The sequence below is a fragment of the Macrosteles quadrilineatus genome, unplaced genomic scaffold, assembly GCF_028750875.1.
Source record: "Macrosteles quadrilineatus isolate MER2022 unplaced genomic scaffold, UCM_ALF_1.0 Scaffold_1__1_contigs__length_201487025, whole genome shotgun sequence".
NCBI classification, from domain to species: domain Eukaryota; kingdom Metazoa; phylum Arthropoda; class Insecta; order Hemiptera; family Cicadellidae; genus Macrosteles; species Macrosteles quadrilineatus.
In genome coordinates, this window is record NW_026542594.1 from 85,494,518 (window position 1) to 85,516,845 (window position 22,328).

The 22,328-nt window shown below is 40.9% G+C and overlaps 2 protein-coding genes across 7 annotated transcripts in view; both read left to right on the forward strand.

The window, feature by feature from the left end:
* Positions 1 to 865: 865 nt before the first annotated feature.
* LOC128983712 (uncharacterized) overlaps positions 866 to 22,328 on the forward strand; it is a 42,681-nt gene continuing 21,218 nt past the window's right edge. For 2 of the 6 annotated variants that reach the window (XM_054403116.1, XM_054403120.1), the window contains exon 1: positions 1,068 to 1,285. The gene's annotated coding sequence lies outside the window, so the exon portion shown is untranslated. Of the gene's footprint in view, positions 1,018 to 1,067; positions 1,286 to 3,071; positions 3,147 to 22,328 lie in introns of those variants that run through there. The other 4 variants (XM_054403115.1, XM_054403118.1, XM_054403119.1 and 1 more) reach the window with 4 other exon arrangements.
* On the forward strand, positions 19,056 to 21,730 carry LOC128998547 (uncharacterized). The gene is made up of 2 exons (XM_054424734.1): positions 19,056 to 20,269; positions 20,446 to 21,730. Exons 1-2 carry the CDS (start codon positions 19,056 to 19,058, stop codon positions 21,728 to 21,730), a joined length of 2,499 nt encoding a protein of 832 aa, XP_054280709.1.

Genomic DNA, 22,328 nt, shown 5'->3' on the forward strand with positions numbered 1-22,328 from the left:
GATTGGTATTCCGCTCTGCTAGACATGGTTTGAGCAACTATGCCTATTATCCTGTACAAGTCTCTCATCCTGCAGCTACTCGAGTTTGCTTCCTTGGTTTGGTCACCATACCATCTTGGCCATATTTACCATCTTCAGTCGGTACAAAGACGCTTCATCAGGTTCCTGGGATGTCGTGATGACTGATGGACTTCACTTTCGTGAAGTCCGTGTTGACAAGCTCTCTAATATGTATAAAATTCCGAGTCTTGAAAACAGAAAGGCGAGTGGCTGATGTGACCTTTCTTTACAAACTGATAAATAACCAAGTCAACTGCCCCTTCTTGCAGGAAAGGATAAACTTCCATGTTTCTTCGAGAATCATGAGACATCAGCGTGTATTTGAACTTGACCATACTGGGACTAACTACGCCAGATCCAGTCCCATTCCCCGGATTATGCGCCTCAGCTCTGCTGACCTTCTTACTGCCTTCTTGGGAGTAGTTCGGCGTTCTGTAACTGACAGCATCCTTGAGGGTACCCCGTAAAAGCATTGTTGTTGTTGTTCCTTTGTTGTTGACTTTTCTCATGTTAATTTTGTGATCTATTTTGTTTGTATTCTTGTTATTGATATATTCATTGTTATATTTTGTTATTGTTATATTTTGTTATTGTTATATTTTTTATACATTGTTATATTTTTCTGTAACATCAATACCCATTGTTTTGCCATGTAATAATTAGTTTTAAATATTGTTTTCTACTCCTCTGTTAATTATTAATTTGTTTATAATATTTTCCTATTTGTAGCTACTTAATGTAAAATGGTGTTTGCCGTTGTTCAATAAATAAATAAGTACCCCAGTATTTTTTCGTACCCGCCGGGACGGGATGTGTCGTCTGCTATTTTGAATTGTTTGTTAGTTTCTTGTGTAATTGTGTTTGTCAAATTCTAATTTTGAGTAATTACCGTATGTAAGTTACTGTCATCTGTAAATTTTGGGATTTTAAGTATGAATTACAGGCATACTGTATGCTGTAAGTAATATTATATGCCTAGATAAATCATGTTTTATCTATGATAATAAATTGTAACCCTTCTTGGTCGCAGTCTTAGCCTATTGGGTGGCTCTAGCTCTAACAATATTTTTAAGTTTTAATTGTTTCTACCCAAATCCTTGATATGTGCTTTAAGTTTTTGTTTTGGACCCTACTTATCATTTTGTGTAGTATATTTTGCCACTTAAATGGTTCCTGTAACCTTTAATAACTTATTATTTACGCATAGGCCTAAATAGTGCAGTAGGTAAGTACTAAATTACAATACTGTAGGCCTAATTGTACAAAATGTAAAAGATTATATCCGTGTGAATTTGCCAATAACTCACTAAGATTCACATAGGCCAATTTAACCTTAAAGTGTTTGATAATTTGATAGAACCTAGGTAGGCCCTATTAACCCCTTGTTAAATTTGATGACTGTTTTACAATCAAAATAAGTTAGACTACCGAAAGTGTAAAAAAGGAAAAATTAAAACTGATTTCTGATGAATAGCCTACGCTACTGGAAACCTTTTAACCAATTCAAATTGATTGGATAGTTTAGGTTAAATACTATCGACCTCCAGTCAACGTTCTACAGTTTGGCAAATATTTACTGTATTTACATTGGGATATGATGTAATTTCTATATGTCTACTTACAGTATTTTTAACGCTGAATCCAAAAATGCAATCAGTTTTTGTCGGAGAGATTCCTAAGTTGCCATAGTGGCCGTAAAACGAAGGTTAGGGAGGATTACGAATCTAAGGATAATTGAGCGGTATTGAAGGTAATGGTAATATGGCGTGGTCTGGACTGGACGGGTCCGTACTGAGTGAGGAGTGAGTAGGACTGAGTGAGAAGAGCAAACAACTGTTTATACTTGATCTAATGCGGAATGAAAAATCAATTTGTTTTGATTTTTGAAACCAAATAATCAGTTCTTATTTAGGCATGTGAGCGTGAGGAAGGTAGGTCGGGTTTTATGCGGATTCGTGACTGTATTAAGTGTTTTGAAGTGAGGTTAGATTAGGAAGGTAAAGGTTAGGTTATAATGAACCGACTCATTAATTTATACATACTGGCTTCTTTTTAGCGAATTTCCCATATAGGGAATAAGCTATTACCGTAGTACTCATGGTAAGACCTGGACCCGGGACCGATTTTTTTGTTCGTTTTGAGGTCCCTAGAGGCCAAAAACACCATCCTTTCAAATTCATATATATATATATATATTTATATATATATATTTATATATATATATATTTATATATATATATATATTTATATATATGTATATATATATATATATATATATTTATATATATATTTATATATATATATTTATATATATATGTGTCCATTAGCGCGATAACTCAAGCAAAAATGATCCGATTTTGATTAAATTTGGTACAAACGTGTAAACCTACGTTTATTCGAACGAGTTCGCGAACCAGCATGATCAGACCATGGGAACGGGGGTTTATGGGGGGTTTTATGGGGTAAAAATGGGTTTTTCCCATTTTTGACCCAAAAAACATCAAATTTTGCAATTTCTTTCTAAACTATTTTGTAGAGCTTAAAAAAACAAATAATTTAGTATATTGAAGCGTTATAATGCGCCTAATGGTTACGGAGAAAATTCCAAAAAATTGCAAATTTAAAATTCCCATGTTATTCTTATGGAGAATAAGTAAACTGTTGTAGTTTGCTTGTTTATTAACATATTTTGCCCAAATTTGGAACATGTTTTTATTTATTACTAACAATTAACATTTTACAAAAAAAAAAACACTTTTACCCTCCCTGTTGCAGCAAACCTAAGTATGTGTTAAACTGATTCTATTTAAATAGGGATAAATGTGATATTTTTAAGGAGACATTTTAGTGTAAATCCAATCAGGCAAATGGAAATTCGCTTAGTCTGCAGGTTTGCTGCGGCGGGGGTATTATAAACATTTATAAATGTTTTTGTGTGTGTTTATATGTGTATGTAAAGTAATTTTGACGACGGCTTACGCAAGAGAATATGTTTGACATTTGACGACTGAAGAGAAGATTTGAAAATGGGGTTATAACCCCGAAATTATAGTCATCGAAGACAATAGATGACTGATTGACGACAGGTTAGTAACCTCATTTTATGTCGACTCATTAATTTATGCAACTTCCAGACTGTTTTTGCACAATAAAATCGTGGGTGAAACACAATGAAATAACGATATCAAAAATGCTTCGCTACTATTAATGCTTACTACTATTATATAGCCTACCATACACGCTAGGCTATACTTACTTACTTACTGGAGTGGCCACTGGTACCCTAAGAGGTACTTGGCCTCGCCCACACACTGCCTCCAGATGTCTCTGTCTTTGGTGTCATTTTCACTCCTTCCCAGTCTTCTTACATCTTGTTGTACTTGATCCTTCCATCTAAGTTTGGGACGGCCTCGTGGTCTCCTGCCTTCGGGGTTTCTATCAAGTACATTTCTCGTAGTGGAGTCTTCCTCTCTTCTCGAAATATGACCAAACCATCTCAATCTTCTGCTTAGGCTATATATTCACGCTAGGCTATATTGTTTTAAATTTATTTTGCTTAGAGCAACACACAGTAACTGTTTAAAATCCCCAAAAATATTGTTTTCTGTTCATTGGAACTTGCCATAGGGTAGTACTTACTTAATTAACATATTTCCTGTACAAACCTATTCCATCTGTATTCCCAGGTTATTTCCCAAGAGTAGCCATTGAGGTCATTGCACTTCATACAAAATATTGATTTAACACTACAATAAATCTCAAATTTAAAATGTTACCTATAGTGGGGTTGTATAGCTGCATATAGTGGCAGAATATTTCAGTTCTGGCGGAGAGGCTGCAATTTTAGGTGGTTATAGTATACAAGTTTCTGAACCTAAAACCGCCCAGACCCCAATTTTTAAGGACCTCGGTCGTCCGTAATGACGTCATCAAAATGGCGGCCGTAAGAGGATGCTGGGTCCCCATGAATTAGCTATAACGACCGAATGCCGTTAAAAGCTAAAATAAAAAATAATCTTTCAGTGGTTTGTGTTCTCAACTCCCTCCAGAGATCTGCAGCAACCTATTCACTTTCCTTGCAATCAAAGGTTGCATTACCGTCTCTGCATTTCATGGAATAGGCAAAACTAGGGGATACCCGTCGAAATCGACGGTTACTTTCAAGGCTTACGTTAATTCGTCTAACTGCGTTAAATTTGGTGAAATATACATATTTTAAGCATTTAGCATTCTATAAAAAGAGTAATAAGTGTAAAAACAATAATGATATTAATTGCGTTAGTTTCCGACTCTGGTTGATCATTCAATGATTTAAATATTTCCCATACCGTACGTCATCGGAGTTATTATTAGTATGTTATATGACATCTCTTCCTTATCCATTGGAAGAACATTTAAATAGTATTAAAATCGTATTGGTGGGTCTTTTGTAGTTAAACACTTCTGTGATTTCATCAGTGTAATATGATTTTATTTGAAAAGAAAATATTTTTTGGGAAGACATATTCTAACTTCAAAGGGAGGTATTTCCGTTAGCCTACAGTGTAAGATTGATTTTTCCTTCGTCACGTGGCATCAGTTCATATCGTACTGGAAAATCAATTTTAAAATCAGAAAATAACATTGCAAATACTTATTTTTTGGTAGAATTCAGTAATAAATATGTGTTGTTTGAGATACAATTTAAAAAGGAACAGCTGTTTTATTAAAAAGTGTTATTCACATGGCCAAAATGTAAACAACTCTGTGGAGGGATCTTTAAAGGCTTCTGGGGCAGAGCCCTAAGTGATTTTGCTTAGTTTTTCTTTTGATAACTCATCTACAGACCAAGACCTTTCTTTGGACACCCCTACCAAGTTCCTACGCCCAGCCGATCTCTCAAATTAGTGGGGACAACGTTTCCAATTAAATATTTCAATTCCCCCATGTTAATCTTACGGGAGAAAATCCAACTTTGATGGCCTGTGGGGCAAAGCCCGAGGATTTTTATTACAGGAATTGGTGAAAGGGGGCGTCTACACAAAAAATGCTTTATTTTGACACGTTGTTTGTAAAAGTCCGTCCATTATTAACGGAGGAGTAGTGTTTTGTAGAAATCGCCTTCACGTATTATATATAAGGATACTGTTGAATGTAATTTTATTTTTATATAGGCCTAATATGTTTGCTGTTACTTGTTCTGTATTTAATTTAATTTATGTTGGTAACAGCTGATCATGTGTAAATAGTTAGGATTGTTTTTATTGTAATGAGAACTAGTGTACATGTTGCTCGAATTCGAGCAATTGCAAAGTATTACAGGAGTTATTTCAAAACGAATAACAGTCATATTTACAATGAATTTAAAAGATTCAACTCAAAGATTACCGGTGTGTAACTCAGATCATGTTTATCTTCATTATTAATAAACCTCCTTCTCAAAATGCCTCGCTGTACAGGCAACACAGGTCATTGATAGAGGGCCAATTTTGAACGAAAAGTTGTTTTGGGGTAGTGTTAGGGCGCATTTTAACCTAATAGTTGAGCCTATTACGTGTCACTGTTCTGTAGCTACGGTCGTTATCACGATTACGCCTCCTGTCTATGTTTCATTGTCGTAGCGTCGGAGGCATTTAAAAGAAAAAAACAACAAATAAACAAATTATATCTACACAAAGCAGCGATAAATTCAAAAATTTAAGTTACAATCATACTAACACGATCTGTTTTCGTTTTGGGGGTTATGTTTACACAAACTCAAATAGTAAATAAAGGTACTCAATGCGTTTCATTGAATTGAAAAATAAATAACAGCAATTAAATTATACAGCTGATCAAAATGTAAACAATTATGTTCTTCATAAGGATAACATGGGAACTTTCAAAGCCACTGGGGCAGAACCCAAGGGACTTTGTCAAAAATGTAAGGCCAGTTTGCAAATATGCGCGACACGCTCTTTCCAATGAGACGTCAATGGATAAAATCGGTTAAGAAATGGCGGAGGAGTTCAACCGACAAAGTTTCATGTAGCGTATTAATTATATAGATTGTTGAATAAGTTATGTTTGAGTAAAAATGTAGTGTGTGTGTACTTCAGTAAAATAAAAGATAATTATTGTAACAGTAAAAACCTTAGGTGTTAGTAATTTACTTTCACTTAAGTCAACAGGTTATGGGCCCAGAAAAATCCATTAATTCAACCATAACTGTAAAAACAAGTGAAGTAATCTTCTAGTAAAACCCTAAGAGTTAAAGTGTAGTGAAGGTGAGTGAAAAAGTAAAAGTAAGACTAACAATGGCATCAGTAAAAGAAGATGATTTCGTAGAAAAACTCAAAGGAGTTGAAACTTTTCCATTGTGGAAATTTCAGATTAAAATAATATTTCAATCCAGTGATTTGATGAGTATTGTTGATGGTTCTGAGAAACTTGAAGATATGGGTGATGGAAAGAAGAAGGCTGATTGGATTAAAAGAGATGCCAAGGCTCAGAAGTGTATAGTTAGTTCTATTGAGAAGGGACCGATGTTACATATCATTAACTGTGAAAACTCAAGAGAAATGTTTTTGAAGCTGTGTAATATTTATGAAAGAGACTCAGAGCAGCAGAAGTACTCTTTATTACAAGAATTCTTTAACCTCAGGTATGAGCCTAATTCTGATATAAGTTCTCACATAAGTAGAATTGAAAGCATAGCACACAGACTAAAAACTTTAAAACAAGATATTGATGACAAAATGGTAATATCAAAAATTCTTGTCAGTCTGCCAGATAGATTTAAGTATTTTGTAACTGCCTGGGAATCAATGCCCAATGAAGAAAAGACATTGGCAAATCTAACAGCGAGACTGTTAGCAGAAGAGTCAAGAAGTGAGTTAAAGGAGGTAAGCCTAAAGAAAAATCTTGCGTTCCAAGTTGTTTGTCACAACTGTAAAATTCCAGGCCATAAAGCAAAGTACTGCAAGAAGCCTACATACAATAGGGCTAACTCTGATAATGAAAGGCGATGTTTTAAATGCAATGCTGTTGGTCATTTAGCAAACACCTGTGGAAATGTAAAAAATTTTGTTAACAAGTTTGAAAAAAGAAATGTAAAGCCAAATTTATTTTGTAATATATGTAAAAAGTCAAATCATAATGAATAAGATTGTTACTTTAGAAAAAGCCAGAACCTAAATGTCGCTAGTAAAACTGTGTCATTTTTGTCGTATGATGATGGACAAAATGTTCGGAGTAATAATGGGACTGTAAATTTTGTATCTGAATGGGTTGTTGATTCAGGCACATCTTCAAATACGACAAATTGTGAAGATTTGTTAAGTAATAAACAAAATATTTCTTCTGAAATATATGTTGCTAAGAAAAGTCAAACCATGTTAGCTTCAACGAGTGGAACTGTAAAATCCAAAGAATGTATCCTGAATAAAGTGCTATATGTTCCTGAACTCAGTAAAAACTTGTTGTCTGTTTCTGCAATAACTAATAATGGTGGTGAGGTTATTTTCTCTGAAAATACAACAGAGAATTACAAGAAAGGAGACAAAAATGAAAATGACAAGAAAGAAGACAAAAATGAAAATGACAAGAAAGAAGACAAAAATGAAAATAACAAGAAAGAAGACAAAACTGAAAATGAAGATAGTGAGAGTGCAGACAAAACTGAAAATGAAGATATTGAGAGTGCAGATAATCTAAGTGAGATAAGTAATAATGAAGTAGAGTTTGAGTTGGTTTCAGACAAAAATTAAATTAATGAAGAACAGCCAAGTTCAAGTAATACTGATACTACACAAAGCATCAAACTAAGAAGAAAAACTAAACTACCTGAAAGATATAAAGAGTTTGTGTTGTTGACATATGAAGAAGCAATCAAAGGACCAGATAAAAAAAAATGGCTACAAGCAATTGAGGATGAGAAAAACTCCCTTATTGAGAATGAAATGTGGGAAGTGGTTGACAAAAAGCAAGCACTAAACAAGAAGATCCTAAGTTATAAGTGGGTATTAACAAGAAAGGATAACGGAAAATACAAAGCGAGACTAGTTGTAAGAGGTTTTGCCCAAGAAAAAGGTATAGACTATGAAGAAACCTACAGCCCAGTTGTAAGTAATTCAACTTTACGTTTGTTATTTTCATTAGCTGCCAAACAAAATCTCAAACTAATGCAATTTGATGTTAAAACTGCTTTTCTCTATGGAAATTTAGATGAAGAAATTTATATGTGTGTACCTGAAGGGTTTGATCATAAAGATAAAGTTTTGAAATTAAGAAAGACTTTATATGGACTTAAACAAGCTCCATTTAAATGGAACCAGTTGTTTACAAACTGCTTACTAAAATATGGCTTAAAACAAACTCAGTCTGACCGTTGTGTTTTTACAAATGGCAGTATTCATCTTGCTATATTTGTTGATGATGGAATTCTTGCTGGTTCAGATGAAAGAGAGATGAAGAAACTTTTGAACGAGCTGTCTAGAGATTTTAAAATAAAAACAGACGAAAACCCATCAAACTTTCTTGGAATGGAAATTTTATATTCAAGGGAAGGGATATTGTTAACACAAAAGAACTATTCAAACAGTATTCTCGAAAAATATGGAATGATAGATTGTAAACCTGTAGACACTCCCATTTGTCCAGTGAAAACGAGCAAACCTGATGAAGAAGTAAGCTGCCTGACAAAAGATTATCCTTACAGAGAAGTTGTAGGAAGTTTGCTGTACTTATCCAATAAAACCAGACCTGATCTTACACTTGCTGTGGGATTAGAAAGTAGACGTGTTGAGAATCAAAGCAATGAAGATGTTGTAAATGTCAAACGAACCTTAAGATATATTAAAGGTACTCAAGAAGCAGGAATATTATTTTCAGCATCAGGAGGAAATTGCCTAAATGTATATTGTGACGCAGACTATGCAAATTGCAAGCATACAAGAAGAAGTACTACTGGATTTGTCATAATGTATGGAGAAGACCCAATAAGCTGGTGTACAAGAAGACAACCGATTGTAGCTTTGTCCAGCACTGAAGCAGAATACATTGCAGCGGCGGAATGTGTCAAAGAAGTGTTATATTTAAAAACTTTCTTGCAAGAGTTGAGTGGAACTAATGTTGAAACAAACCTAAACATGGACAATCAAAGTGCTATTAAGCTTTGTAAAAATGGAATTTTTAATAAGCGAAGCAAACACATTGATGCTCGCTACCATTTTTTGACTGAAAATGTAAGGCAAGGTAAAATAAACATTTCTTTTGTTTCTACATCTGAGAATGTTGCGGATATGTTTACAAAACCCTTGAACAATGTTAAGTTTCATCAATTTAGCAAAACTTTGATCAACTATCCAAAATCTTGAACAGAAGACGATAATCGAGATATTTATTTTTTGTTTCTTATATAAAATTAAAATTAAGGGAAGGTGTTGAATGTAATTTTATTTTTATATAATATGTTTGCTGTTACTTGTTCTGTATTTAATTTAATTTATGTTGGTAACAGCTGATCATGTGTAAATAGTTAGGATTGTTTTTATTGTAATGAGAATTGTTGAATAAGTTATGTTTGAGTAAAAATGTTTTGTGTGTGTACTTCAGTAAAATAAAAGATAATTATTGTAACAGTAAAAACCTTAGGTGTTAGTAATTTACTTTCACCTAAGTCAACAAATACCCCCACCACAGCAAACCTCCAGATTAAGTGAGTTTCGATTTCCCTGATTTGATTTTCAATTAAATCAATTTCAATAACATTAGGTTTCATGAGTATCCTAGGTTTGCTGCTACAAGGAGATTAATAAAGTGAGTTTTTATTAATATATTAATAGCTTAGTTTAAAATAAATAAATTTGCCATGTTTCAAAAAATTTAATCATAAACAAGCAAACTACAACAGTTTATGTACTCTCCGTAATAATAACATAGGAGTTTTAAATTTACAATATTTTGAATTTTCTCTGTAACCAATAACCTCATAAAAACACTTCAATTCATTAAATTATTTGTTTGATTAAGATCTTCAAAATAGTTTAGAGAAAAATTAGGGAATTTCATTTTTCGAGGGTCAAACATGAGGTTCGAACATAAGAAAACCCAATTTTTACCCCTTAAATCACCCCAAAAACCCCGTTGCCATGGTCCGATCACCCCTCAAAACACATTTTTGATTAAGAGCTCAAATGAGCCAGAAAAGACGTTGGAAGTGGAGCGGAACGCTTTTGTCCGTAGCTCCAAGGTGTAGCGGACGCCACCACCGAAAAACGTGAGGACATCTCCCCCACCTGCCACCTTCAAATGCACTAAGGAGTTCCCCCATTTAGGAGCTCCTTCGGCAAGTGGAGCTGGGAACGGTGCGGAAAACGTCGGAGATGCAGGTGTCGAGCTGGTGTTGCCAGCAACTCTCCCCCACTCTGCCAGTTCTGCTGTAGGGATGCCGGAGGAGCCATTCAAAGCACCGTTGAGGTCGGAAAGCTCTGAGATGGTGCTTCTGCGTCAGGAATATCTTGATGCAGAGAGTGACATTGAAACCCGGCTCCAAGACATGGAAGCTACGATCAAGGCTATGCTGGACACCTTCCGGACCCAGAAAGCCGTAAATCAAGTGGTCAAAAACGGCATGGCCAAACTGGAGGATGACCTTGGCTTCGTTTTTGCCTGCCGGGTGGTGAGTAAGGCAGCCATGGAGAAGATTGCCGAGAAGGTTGTATCTCTTACTGACAAAAGAACACTGCCTTCTAAGAAACGTAAAAGGCCTTCCACATCGGACAGTCCTCAAAAAAGAGAAGAAGGCGTCCAAACCAAAAGGACCACGGTAAAGGCCAAGGCGACTCAGACTGACCTATTGTCTGCTGTGCCCAGATCCTTTTCGGACATAGCTGCAGCTCCTGTAAAGAACCAACAACCACAGCTACCTACAACCCCCCTTCAGGGAAGTTCCCGAAAGGGGTCAGTCGTAGAGACACCTGGGGCTGCGTGGGAAAAACGTCGTTCCCGAAAGGAGAAGAGGCAGTTGAGGCGGGGGGAGGTCGCCTCTATAAAGAATGTGGCAGTGAAGGCACAGCCGACCGGCGTGGCCCAAACTGGGCCCGGCTCGGTCTCTGCTCCGAAACAGTCCCGGCCAAAAAAGCCCAGGACGGAGGCAATCCTGGTCAAGCCCTCAGGGGGAGATCTTTCGCAGAGGTCTTGAGTGCAATTAAGGAAAGGCTAAGCCAGAGCAGACCGATACGGTTGTCCGGTCGATTAGACGAACCCGGGACGGGGACGTTCTCCTTGAACTGGGTAAGTCGAAAGACAAAGCAGCCTTTACTGCCGAACTGAAGGCAGCTGTTGAAGGCCAGGGCACCGTCCGTGCTCTTAAACCGAAGACATCGTCGAGGTTCGAGACATTGATTGTGTGTCGATGGAGGTTGATGTTGTTGAGGCCCTGAAGAAAGCTGTCCCCGAGCTTGGCGGGCAAACGGCTTTCCTTAAGGTGTGGCTCACAATCCCGAACAGGAGTCAGCAGCGGATGGCGGTCGCCGAAATGGCAGACGCACATGCCACGAAGGTGCTGGGACTCCAGCATCTGAGAGTCGGCTGGGTCAACTGCAGGCTCAGACGGAGAGTGGAAGTGAAGAGGTGTTTTAAATGCCTCTTTTTCGGCCATTCCTCCCGAAACTGCAAGGGACCCGAACTGCCTTCGGTGCGGGGAGGTCGGTCACGTCCGTAAGGACTGCCAAGTCGAGTCCTGTTTCCTTTGCAAAGAAAATGGGCTCGCTGACAAACACTTGAAGCAGCTGGGTCTGGACAGTGTAGTGTATTTAAATCTGCACTACAGCAAGCGAAAGTTCTTTCACGAAGATAAGAATCCTTCAGTGCAATCTTGAGCGATCCAGGTCGGCTGACGCACTTCTATGTCAGCTTGCCCTAGAACACGATGTCAACGCGCTCTTAGTCAGCGAACAGTACCAGTACCGTGATAGGGACCCATCTTTTTGGTTCCCTGATAGTCTTGGTACTGCTGCATTCTGGGCACGTAATGCAGCGAAAGTACAAGTACGGGGTCACGCGAAGGGCCGAGGTTTCGTTTGGGTTCGGTGCCGGGATATCACTTACTTTAGTGTCTACCTCACTCCCAACGAGGCCATCCGTGAATTTCGTGAGAAGATAGACCGCCTGGAAGAGAGTGCGCGCAATACCACAGGACACGTCGTCGTGGGTGGGGATTTTAATGCTAGGGCTGTCGAGTGGGGAATGACCCTCACCAATTCCCGGGGCAAGTACATTCTGGACTTTGCTGCCAGAGCCGGACTCGTTGTCGTCAACGAGGGAAACACGCCAACTTTCCGGCGCCCTGGGATGCGGGGAACGATCCCAGACATAACCCTTGCATCTGAGTCCCTTTTGCCAAGGCAGAGCCTGGAGAGTTCTGGAGGATTACACGGGCAGTGACCACCAGTACATTATTTTTGATGTCCTGGATGGTCATCAGAGACAAGTAGCCGCGTTTCGTCAAGTGCCCGTTCGATGGAATATTAAAAAATTGGATGTGGCAAAATTCAATGAAGCCATTTTACGAGGAACACCGGTGGTTCCCCCCGCAACTAGCGTGGCTCACGCAGAGGTGTTAGTTACATCCATGATGGGACTAATCGTCTCCGCTTGCGATGAGTCTATGCCTTGTAGGAGATCCCGGTGCAATAAGCGACCTGTGTACTGGTGGACTGCCGAGATTGCGGAATTGTGTCGGTCAGCATTGAGAGCCAGAAGACTTGCTACCAGGGCCAGAGAACCTGTAGACAGACGTCCTAAGTCGGATGCTTACAGAGTGGCTAGGAGGTCTCTTCGTCGAGCCATCAACCGGAGTAAACGCAGTTGCTGGGAGACATTAAGGGACGATATCGATTCAAATCCGTGGGGCTTGGGTTACAAACTGGTAACCAAGAAACTTGGCACCCGCTCTCCACCTTCCGTCATGGATGGGGCCACTATGGAGAGAATAGTCGAGTCCCTTTTCCCGGCTCACACGTTGCGCCCACTGCGGGATTTCGGAAGGGTGGATGACGTACCACTTTTCAGTCTTGGAGAGGTGGAGGCGGCCGTCCTATCCCTGAAGAACAATAAGGCTCCTGGACCCGATGGGGTACCCGGCGAAGTTCTCAAAAAGGTTTTGACTACTAACTCCTTGATCCTTTTGCGCATGTTCAACGCCTGCCTAGTCGAAGGAGTTTTCCCCTCGTGCTGGAAAACAGCTAGGCTTGTGCTTGTTGGGAAGGGGAAGGGAGACCAAGACCTGCCATCCTCTTACAGACCTCTGTGTATGTTGGATCCGGCTGGAAAAGTCCTCGAGAAGTTGATACGTTCCCGACTGAATTCAGCCGTGGTCGCTGCGGGGGACCTGTCCCCTCGCCAGTATGGATTCAGGATGGGGCGATCTACGGTTGACGCTGTAGAAGAGGTGAAGGAAGCCGTGATGAGAGCTGAGGATTTTAACCACTACTCTCGAAGGGTTGTGCTGCTCGTCACTCTCGATGTGCGAAACGCATTTAATTTGGCTAGGTGGTGCGATATGCTGGATGCTCTGGAGAACACCTTCCACGTCCCGGCATACCTCATGCGTATCATAGAGGATTATCTCCGGTTCCGCCTCCTCTTGTATGACACTACAGAGGGCCCACGGACGATGAGTGTCACTTCCGGTGCTGCCCAAGGTTCCATACTTGGCCCGGACCTCTGGAATGTCGCGTATGACAGCCTCCTGAGGTCTGAAATGCCTGAGGAAACTGTTTTGGTTGGGTACGCGGACGACGTTGCAGTTTTGATAGCTGCACGTAGCGTTGACCTGGCTCATCTAAAGCTGAACCGAGTTATGCGTACTATAAACGCATGGATGACAGACCACGGTCTCTCGCTTGCTTTGAGCAAAACTGAGATCGTGATATTAACAAAAAAACGGATTGACACCATCGTGCCGCCGTTGAGGGTAGGGGCCGTTAAGTCCAGACCGTTCGTTCGGCTAAGTACCTTGGGATTATGGTGGACAGCAAGTTTAGCTGGCGAGATCAGATTTTCCGTACGGCGGACAAGGCCGCTAGGGTGGTCTCCTCTCTTAGCCGGTTGATGGCCAATGTCGGAGGGTCTCGGTCCAGCCATAGAAGGCTGTTAATGTCTTCTGTCCAGTCCGTACTCTTGTACGGTGCTGAGGTGTGGGCAGACGCTCTAAATAAGGAGGTATATAGGATGCGGCTTGCCCGAGTGCAGCGTCAGGCAGCACTAAGAGTTGCATCCGCCTACCGAACAGTGTCCGAACCCGCCGTCCTGGTGGTTGCTGGAGTCATCCCGTCAAACTTTTGGCGGCGGAGAGAAAAGCAATTTATCAGCGCCGTGGGGAGGACCATGCACGAACAGAGGAACACACCCGCACCTACCAGCTTTGGCAGGAGAGCTGGGAACAGGAGACTCGGGGACGCTGGACCAGGCGACTCTTGGGTTAATCGGCGGTGCGGAGAGGTGGACATCTACCTCACCCAATTTCTGACGGGTCACGGCTTTTTCCGGTCGTACCTGTTCAGGATGGGCAAAGCCGTGTCACCCGATTGCATATACTGCCCAGGCATTCCCGATGACGTGGAACATACCTTTTTCCACTGCCAATGTTGGGATATGCCCCACCTGGAGGCTCAACAGTTAGTAGGACTGCTGTTGGTGGACACGGTCATACCGATGAGGACAATTGGACCTGTGTGTCACATTACATCCAGGGTATTCTCCGTGCCAAGAAGCTCGACCTTGACCGGGATGCGGTGTAGGTCATGAAGTATCCAAATGCCATAAACGGTGAGTGCCCTGAGGGCTTAGGTAACATGTTGGCCTGACTTGAAGTAATGTGACAAACAATTCCAGGTCTGTGTCCAACAGAGTAGAGGGGGTTTTTTAGTGAGTAGTCTGCGATAGATTCAGGAGTCTCACACTACAGGCTGGCTACCTGTGTGCGTAAAAGCATTTTCCCTCCTCTCCCTTAAAAAAAAAAAAAATACCCCCGCCGCAGCAAACCTGCCGACTAAGCGAATTTCCATTTGTCTGAATTGATTTTCAATTAAATATATTTTAACAAGGAAACTAATAAAGTGTGTTTTTGAGTAAAAGATTGATAGCTTAGTACAAAATAGGGTCTAGGTCTTACCGTGCCACCTACGGTAATAGCTACTTCCCTAAAGGGAAATTCGCTAATACTTCCCTAAAGGGAAATTCGCTAAAAAAAAAAAAAATGGTCCGACCACGCTGGTTTGCGAACATGTTCGAAGAAACGTTGGTTTAAACGTTTTTGCTAAATTTCATTAAGATCGGATAATATTGGCTAACGGACACACACATATACAGTGTGTTCAAAAAAGGTAGGGACAAAGTTTACAAATTGATTCATTGGATCAAAATAAGAAGAACATAAGGAATAAAATTTTTTTATAAAATCGCTTCTTTGATAGATATCCATAATTTTATATGTTTTTCATTAACATTTTATCCTTTATAACTTGTATTGGAGATATTGGCAATTAATAATGAAATGGATAATAAATAAAATAAAATAAATTTATTATATATTGGCCTTGTTGAACTTGTAAATTTAATTATACATTTCATTATTTTATCCTTTGATAATTTTGACTGAACTTTTATGAAAGTTAGTATGCATGTAAAAGTAGAAAATACCAATTAATTTTTTTATTCAAACCTGCATGATCGGACTATGGGAACTGGGGTTTATGGGGGTTTTATGGGATGAAATTTGGTTTTTCCCATTTTGGACCCAAAAAATATAAGATTTAGCAATTTCTTTCCAAACCATATTGTGGAGCTAAAAAAAACAAATAATTTAGTATATTGAAGTGTCATTATGTGCCTAACGGTAACCGAGAAAATTCAAAAAGATTTTAAATTTAAAATTCCCATGTTATTCTTATGGAGAATAAGTAAACTGTTGTATTTTGCTTGTTTATGAACATATTTTGATCAAATTTGTAAAATTTATTCATTTCATACTAAACTATTACATTTCATAAAAAAATATGTTTTTACCCTCCCTGTTGCAGCAAACCTAAGTACTCGTTAAACAAATGCTATTTAAATGGGGAATAAATGTGATATTTTTAAGGAGATATTTTAGAGTAAATCCAATCAGGCAAATGGAAATTCGCTAAGTCTGCAGGTTTGCTGCGGCGGGGGTATTATAAGGTAATTGGTTACGGAGAAAATTTAAAACATTGTAAATTTAAAATTCCCATGTCATTATTACGGAGAGTACATAAACTGTTGTAGTTTGCTTGTTTATGATTATATTTTAATGAAACTTGGCAAATTTATTTATTATAAACTAAGCTATTAATATATTAATAAAATCTCACTTTATTAATCTCCTTGTAGCAGCAAACCTAGGTACTCATGAAACCTAATGTTATTGAAATTGATTTAATTTAAAATCAAATCAGGGAAATGGAAACTCACTTAATCTGCAGGATGGCTGTGGTGGGGGTATTTTGCCTATTCCATGAAATGCAGAGACGGTAATGCAACCTTTTATTGCAAGAAAAGTGAATAGGTTGCTGCAGATCTCTGGAGGGAGTTGAGAACCCAAAACACTGAATGATTTTTTCTTTTATTTTAGGTTTTAACGGCCGCCATTTTGAAATGACTTGATGAAACTTGACCATTTTCAACCCAGGCCAAAATAATGTATTCAAGCACTTGTAGGCCCGGGACCAATTTGCTTTTTTGTTTTGATGTCCTCAGAGGCCAAAAACACCATTCGTTCAAATTTTTATATACCGTACCTAATATACTGTTATCTATGTGTCCGTGAACGCGATAACTTGAGTAATTATTGTCAGATTTTAATGAAATCCGGGTTGATGGTGAGTAAGGTGGGATAAACTTGGATGAGTTCGCGAATCAGCATTATCGGACCATGGGAACAGGGTTTTACAGGGGGTTTTATAGGGTAAAAATTGCGATTTCTAATTTTTGACCCTCTAAACATAAAATTTCCCAGCAAATATGTTACAATCTTGATATATTAGATTCTTAATATAATGTGTTACAAACATATTGTATTATGAAAAAAAAACACATTGAAAAACTGTTGCTCATTAATTTTAGAGATTGAAAATAAGTTTTTACCGTAAGTAGTACAGTAATATCTTAGCTTGTGAATTCTATATTTTAATTTTAGGGTCCCTGATGCCCAAAACTGTAGCCATTGCAATAACATTCGAGCATGATAACGCTCAGATTGTGATGAAATTTTTGTCAAAGTTTATGCATGTAGATGCACATTCGTGGGAAGGAATTTATGGTATGGGGGTTAAATGACGGCGAAATAAAGTTGTTTGTTAATATGACACCGAAGATCTTAAAACTAAAAAAATTGTATTTAATTATTGGGAGAATTTACAATAACTAACAAATTAGTAAACCACCCTTTTTATGATTTGATAAAGGGTTTCCTAGATAATCGCCAATGCAGGTTCGCATGTATTTCTAATGCAACTAAGGTTGACACTAAAGGTACGGTTACACCAGAGTGAACCGGAGCGAAACCGAACGTTCACTGCTGTTTGCTGTGGTTCGCTAGCATTCGCGAACACTTGAGAATGGGAGTATTCACACCAAAGTGAACACACACGAATCGTCTTGATTGAAACGTCATTTGCTTGTGCTCCGCCACCACAAGTTATCGTTCCTGTTATCGTCACCGTGCAGTTCTTAAACAGACTAACTGTTTAGTAAAAAATTAATTAAAAAACTTTGAATTTTTTATTTAACAGTTTATAATCAGCACTACTAGGATCACATAACACTGGCCTTGCTTCAATTACATCCAACACTTTGTCATCAGTCCACTCCATAGTTTAACAAATTATGGATAATTAATTATAGTACAACAAAAAAAACTACCTTTGACCTAAACAACTTGTTGATAGCAGTAATGTAGACACCGGCAAGGACCAGACTGGAGTCACTCCGATGTGGTCACACTGAAGCGAGCACTGAACTAGAGTGGAAGCGAATTTCCTTTGATCATTCGCGCTGAAACCGACAATCGATGGAGCAGGTGCGAACCCGAATATGCGACTACCAAGCACTGCCGAACACGGCCGATTGGTGTTCGCTGTCGCTTGAGGTCACACCGAAGTGAATTTCGCATTTATTACTGCTTGTTTGCTCCTGTTCGCTCTGGTGTAACCGTACCTTTACTACTTATTTATGAAATTTGGTCCAATACAAATATATCAATTCCTCTCCAGGTTGAGTCTTACAGTCTTAATCAGACCATGTGCGTTAATTGAGATTGTTAAATTGCGTCAAAAATCAAACTTATTTTCTTGTCCCAATAAAAATTAGAGATAACATGACCAATTTAGGCCTATATTCCCATCTCTATTGTGTTTTTAAGGTAAACCTTCACTATTTATGAAATTTGGTCTAATACAGTAGATACCCGCTCCTGACTAAATCCGGGCCGTCTCTTGCCGCACGATGCGCTGGTAAACACATGTATGGCTTGTCAAAACCCCCCACCCAACACATTATTTAACAGCAGCTCTAATGAGCAAAAATCGAAGTCGGAAAAGGAGTGGAGCCCTTTTGGGCGTAGCTCCAAGGTCAAGAGGTCGCCACCAGCGAACAACGTTAAGGCAACTCCACCGCCTGCAACCTTTAAGGGCTCAAATGAGTTCCCCCCACTAAGATCTCCTTTGACAAGTGGAGAAGGAAAAGTAGACGTTGAACCGGCGTTGACGGGAACCCTCCTGGAAAGTACAGCGCCGAAAATCAGCCCCCAGAGGTCGGATCCCGAACTTCAGCGTTACCGTCAACAATACGACGATGCTGATGAGGAAGAGTCTGACCTCCTGGTAGAGATGATGGACCTCATCAATAATATGGAGTGAACCTTGAAGCTCCGGACCAACGTAAACCGGTCAATCAAGGACGGTCTCCCAAAGGTGAAGGATCGGGTTGCCCGAGTTCTCGAAATTAAAGGCTTGATGAGACAGGCTTTAGTTAATGAACGGGAGCTTGTGAACCAAGTTTTAGCCCCTAAACTGAACGACAAGGGCGGGAATCAAAGGAAACGGGCAAGGAGCTCACCAGCGGAGAGCCCCGATCTTCCTGAATTGGCCAATCAGCCTCTGTCAGATGTCGAGCAGAAGGTCGAGGACAGGGCCACCCAGATGACACCCCCTACTGAGCACACTCCAGCTCTAAAGAAGCGCCCTCAGCAAACCAGGGAGCTTGCCTCTCTCCCAACGGTTGACGGAAGCAGCTCTATGAACTCTGCTGTGGCACCATCAAATGTGGGTAACTGGGAGAAGAGGCTTTCCTGCAAAGAAAAGAGGAAATTGAGACAAATGGAGGCTGTCTCTAACAAAGAACCTGCAGCAAGAGATCGAAAGATTGCTGACCCTGCTCCGGCGAGGGAGGTTCGTGGAAAGGCCTCCCCTGTTTCAAAGAAACCCAGGCCGAGAAAGCCCAGGGCTGAGGCAATCCTGATCAACCCCTTAGGGGGGCGCTCTTTTGCTGAAGTCTTGGGTCGACTCAAGTCTAAGGCCAAGCCAGAGGAGATGGATACGATTGTTAAGTCAATCAGGTGTACCCAGAATGGGAAAGTTCTCCTCGAGCTGGGGAAATCTGGTGACCGAGTGGCTTTTGCTGCAAAGGTCAGAGAGGCTCTGGGGGACCACGGTACTGTTCGGGAACTCGAGCCTAGGACCTCGGTGGAGATCCGGGACCTTGACGGTCTTTCGACTGAGGCTGAAGTCAGGGAGGCTATCAACAAGGCCATCCCTGATATCCAAAATGCCGACTCCCTTAAAGTATGGCTTACGCGGCCCAACCGCAGCGAGCAACGCATAGCTATCGCTGAAATGCGAAACCAAGATGCCAGCAAGCTGCTTAATCTCACACACCTGAGAATTGGATGGGTCAATTGCAGGCTCAGACGGAGGGTGGTTGTACCGCGATGCTTTCGCTGCCTCGGGTTTGGTCACTCTTCCCGAAACTGTAAAGGACCCGACTTATCCAAGAATTGTTTCAGGTGTGGCGGCTCGGGCCACAACAGGAAGAACTGTACCGCAGCAGAGCGTTGTTTTCTCTGCACAGAGAAAGGCCAAAAGGACGCCTCATTAGGTCACATTCCAGGGGCTGGGCGATGCAGTGTTTTCAAGGCTGCACTCGACCTTGAGAAGGCTAGGTCTAGGAAGTGAGGATTCTCCAGGGTAACCTTGAGAGGTCCAGAACGGCTGACTCCCTCTTAGATCAGCTTGCCCAAGAAATCGGTGCGGACACCCTTCTGATCAGCGAGCAGTACCGTGACAGGGACCCACACTTCTGGTTCCCAGATTCTCTTGGTACTGCCGCTTGTTGGGTTCGAAACAGCACGGAAGCACCAGTGCGAGGTCACGGACGCGGCCGAGGCTTCGTTTGGGTCAGGTGTAGGGACGTCACGTTTTTTAGTGTCTACCTTACCCCCAACGAGCCAATTCGGGAATTCCGTCTGAAGATTGACCGCTTAGAAGACAGTGTACGGGGTACCGTTGGGCATGTCGTTGTTGCTGGTGATTTTAATGCGAGGGCTGTGGAGTGGGGTATGACCTCTACAAACTCCCGGGGGAAATACATCCTGGACTTTGCCGCCAGGGCCGGACTTGTCGTCTTAAACGAGGGCGACACGCCTACTTTCCGGCGCCCCGGCATGAGAGGTACGATCTCCGATATCTCCTTCTCGTCGGAATCACTACTAGCACGGATCTCCAACTGGAGAGTCATCGAAGACCTCACGGCAAGTGATCATCAGTACATCGTTTTTGATATACTGGATGAACACCATAATCAGGCGCCTGTATCACGATCTGGACCACGCCGATGGAATACGGACAAGCTGGATGTTGAGAAGTTCACTGACGTAATCTCACGGGGAGCGCTGGTGAATTCTGCTGCACCTGTTGACGCCGAGGCATTGGTAACGTCCACGATGGAACTGATTGTCTCGGCTTGTGACCAGGCCATGCCACGCAGGGGACGCCGTCGCGATAAGCAAGCTGTGTACTGGTGGACTTTAGAGATCTCGAACCTTCGGAAAGCTTGTCTGAAAGCCATACGTGCCGCTATGAGGGCCAGAAGATTCCCGGATTTCGAGGCTAAGTCAGCGGCTTATAGGGCTGCGAAGAAAGCTCTTCATCGGGCTATCATCAGGAGCAAGGTTAGCTGTTGGAGGAGGCTTCAGGAGGATGTTGACTCTGATCCTTGGGGACTGGGCTACAAGGTTGTAACCCAGAAACTCGGCGCCCGATCACCACCTTCCGTCATGGAGGGCACCACCATGGACAGGATCGTCACCGCCCTCTTTCCGTCTCATCCTCGGCGGCCTTTTTTCGACTATGGCAAGGTAGGGGACATTCCACTCTTTAGCATTAAAGAGCTGGAATCATCTGTCCTCTCCCTGAAAAATAGAAAAGCACCTGGTCCTGATGGTATTCCCAGTGAGGCTCTCAAGGAGGTATTCTCAGTTAACCCCCTCTTACTGCTGAGAATGTACAACACATGCCTGTGCGAAGGGGTTTTCCCAACTCCTTGGAAAAGGGCTAGGCTTGTGCTAAAACCGACTGTCGAACTCCGCATGGTGGTCAATTTTGGCTCTCACAGCCTTCAGGCTTGTACTTGAAGTTTGAAATTGTTACAAGTATACTTAACTTAAAAATGTACGAAACCACTCTAACTAAATAGAATAAAGTTAATTAATATAAAATAGAATACTTATGTTTCATTTGAATTTACCTACCATTAATCTAACCTAACCTAACCAAACCTAACCTGTCACATGAATACAGTAGCTATGAACAAATAAAAGTGTACCGGTAACATTACTTTGGGGACACACAGTATGTATATAGAATACCTTATATTAAACACGTCATATCTCATCAGAAAGCACAAAGTAGCGTAGAGATTAGATGTGGCCACCGTGCGGAGTTAGACTATACACTAAAAGTGACCACCGCGCGGAGTTGGACTGGACCCTTCGGGACCATGAAACTTTTCCCGGCTTAAATTTGACCACCGGGCAGAGTTGGGCTATCCCCATAAAAGGATTTCACGGTCATGTTCACTCCATTACCCATTCCCGAACTTTTATCTCACTGATTGCGTTAGGGCCATAGTCATCTGGAGATGGATGTTGGCATCAAATATGCTTCTCGTAATCATGAACCTTACTGACACTATCCCGCATGTGGCAGGAGATGCGATGGTTTAAACATTTT

What these genes read in the sequence shown, in the direction of transcription:
- LOC128998547 (XM_054424734.1), top strand. Translation starts at nt 19,056, where the DNA reads ATGAGACAGGCTTTAGTTAATGAACGGGAGCTTGTGAACCAAGTTTTA. An exon ending in GAGAAGGCTAGGTCTAGGAA is followed by an intron (nt 20,270 to 20,445) that starts GTGAGGATTCTC and finishes GGTTCGAAACAG; the next exon opens with CACGGAAGCACCAGTGCGAG.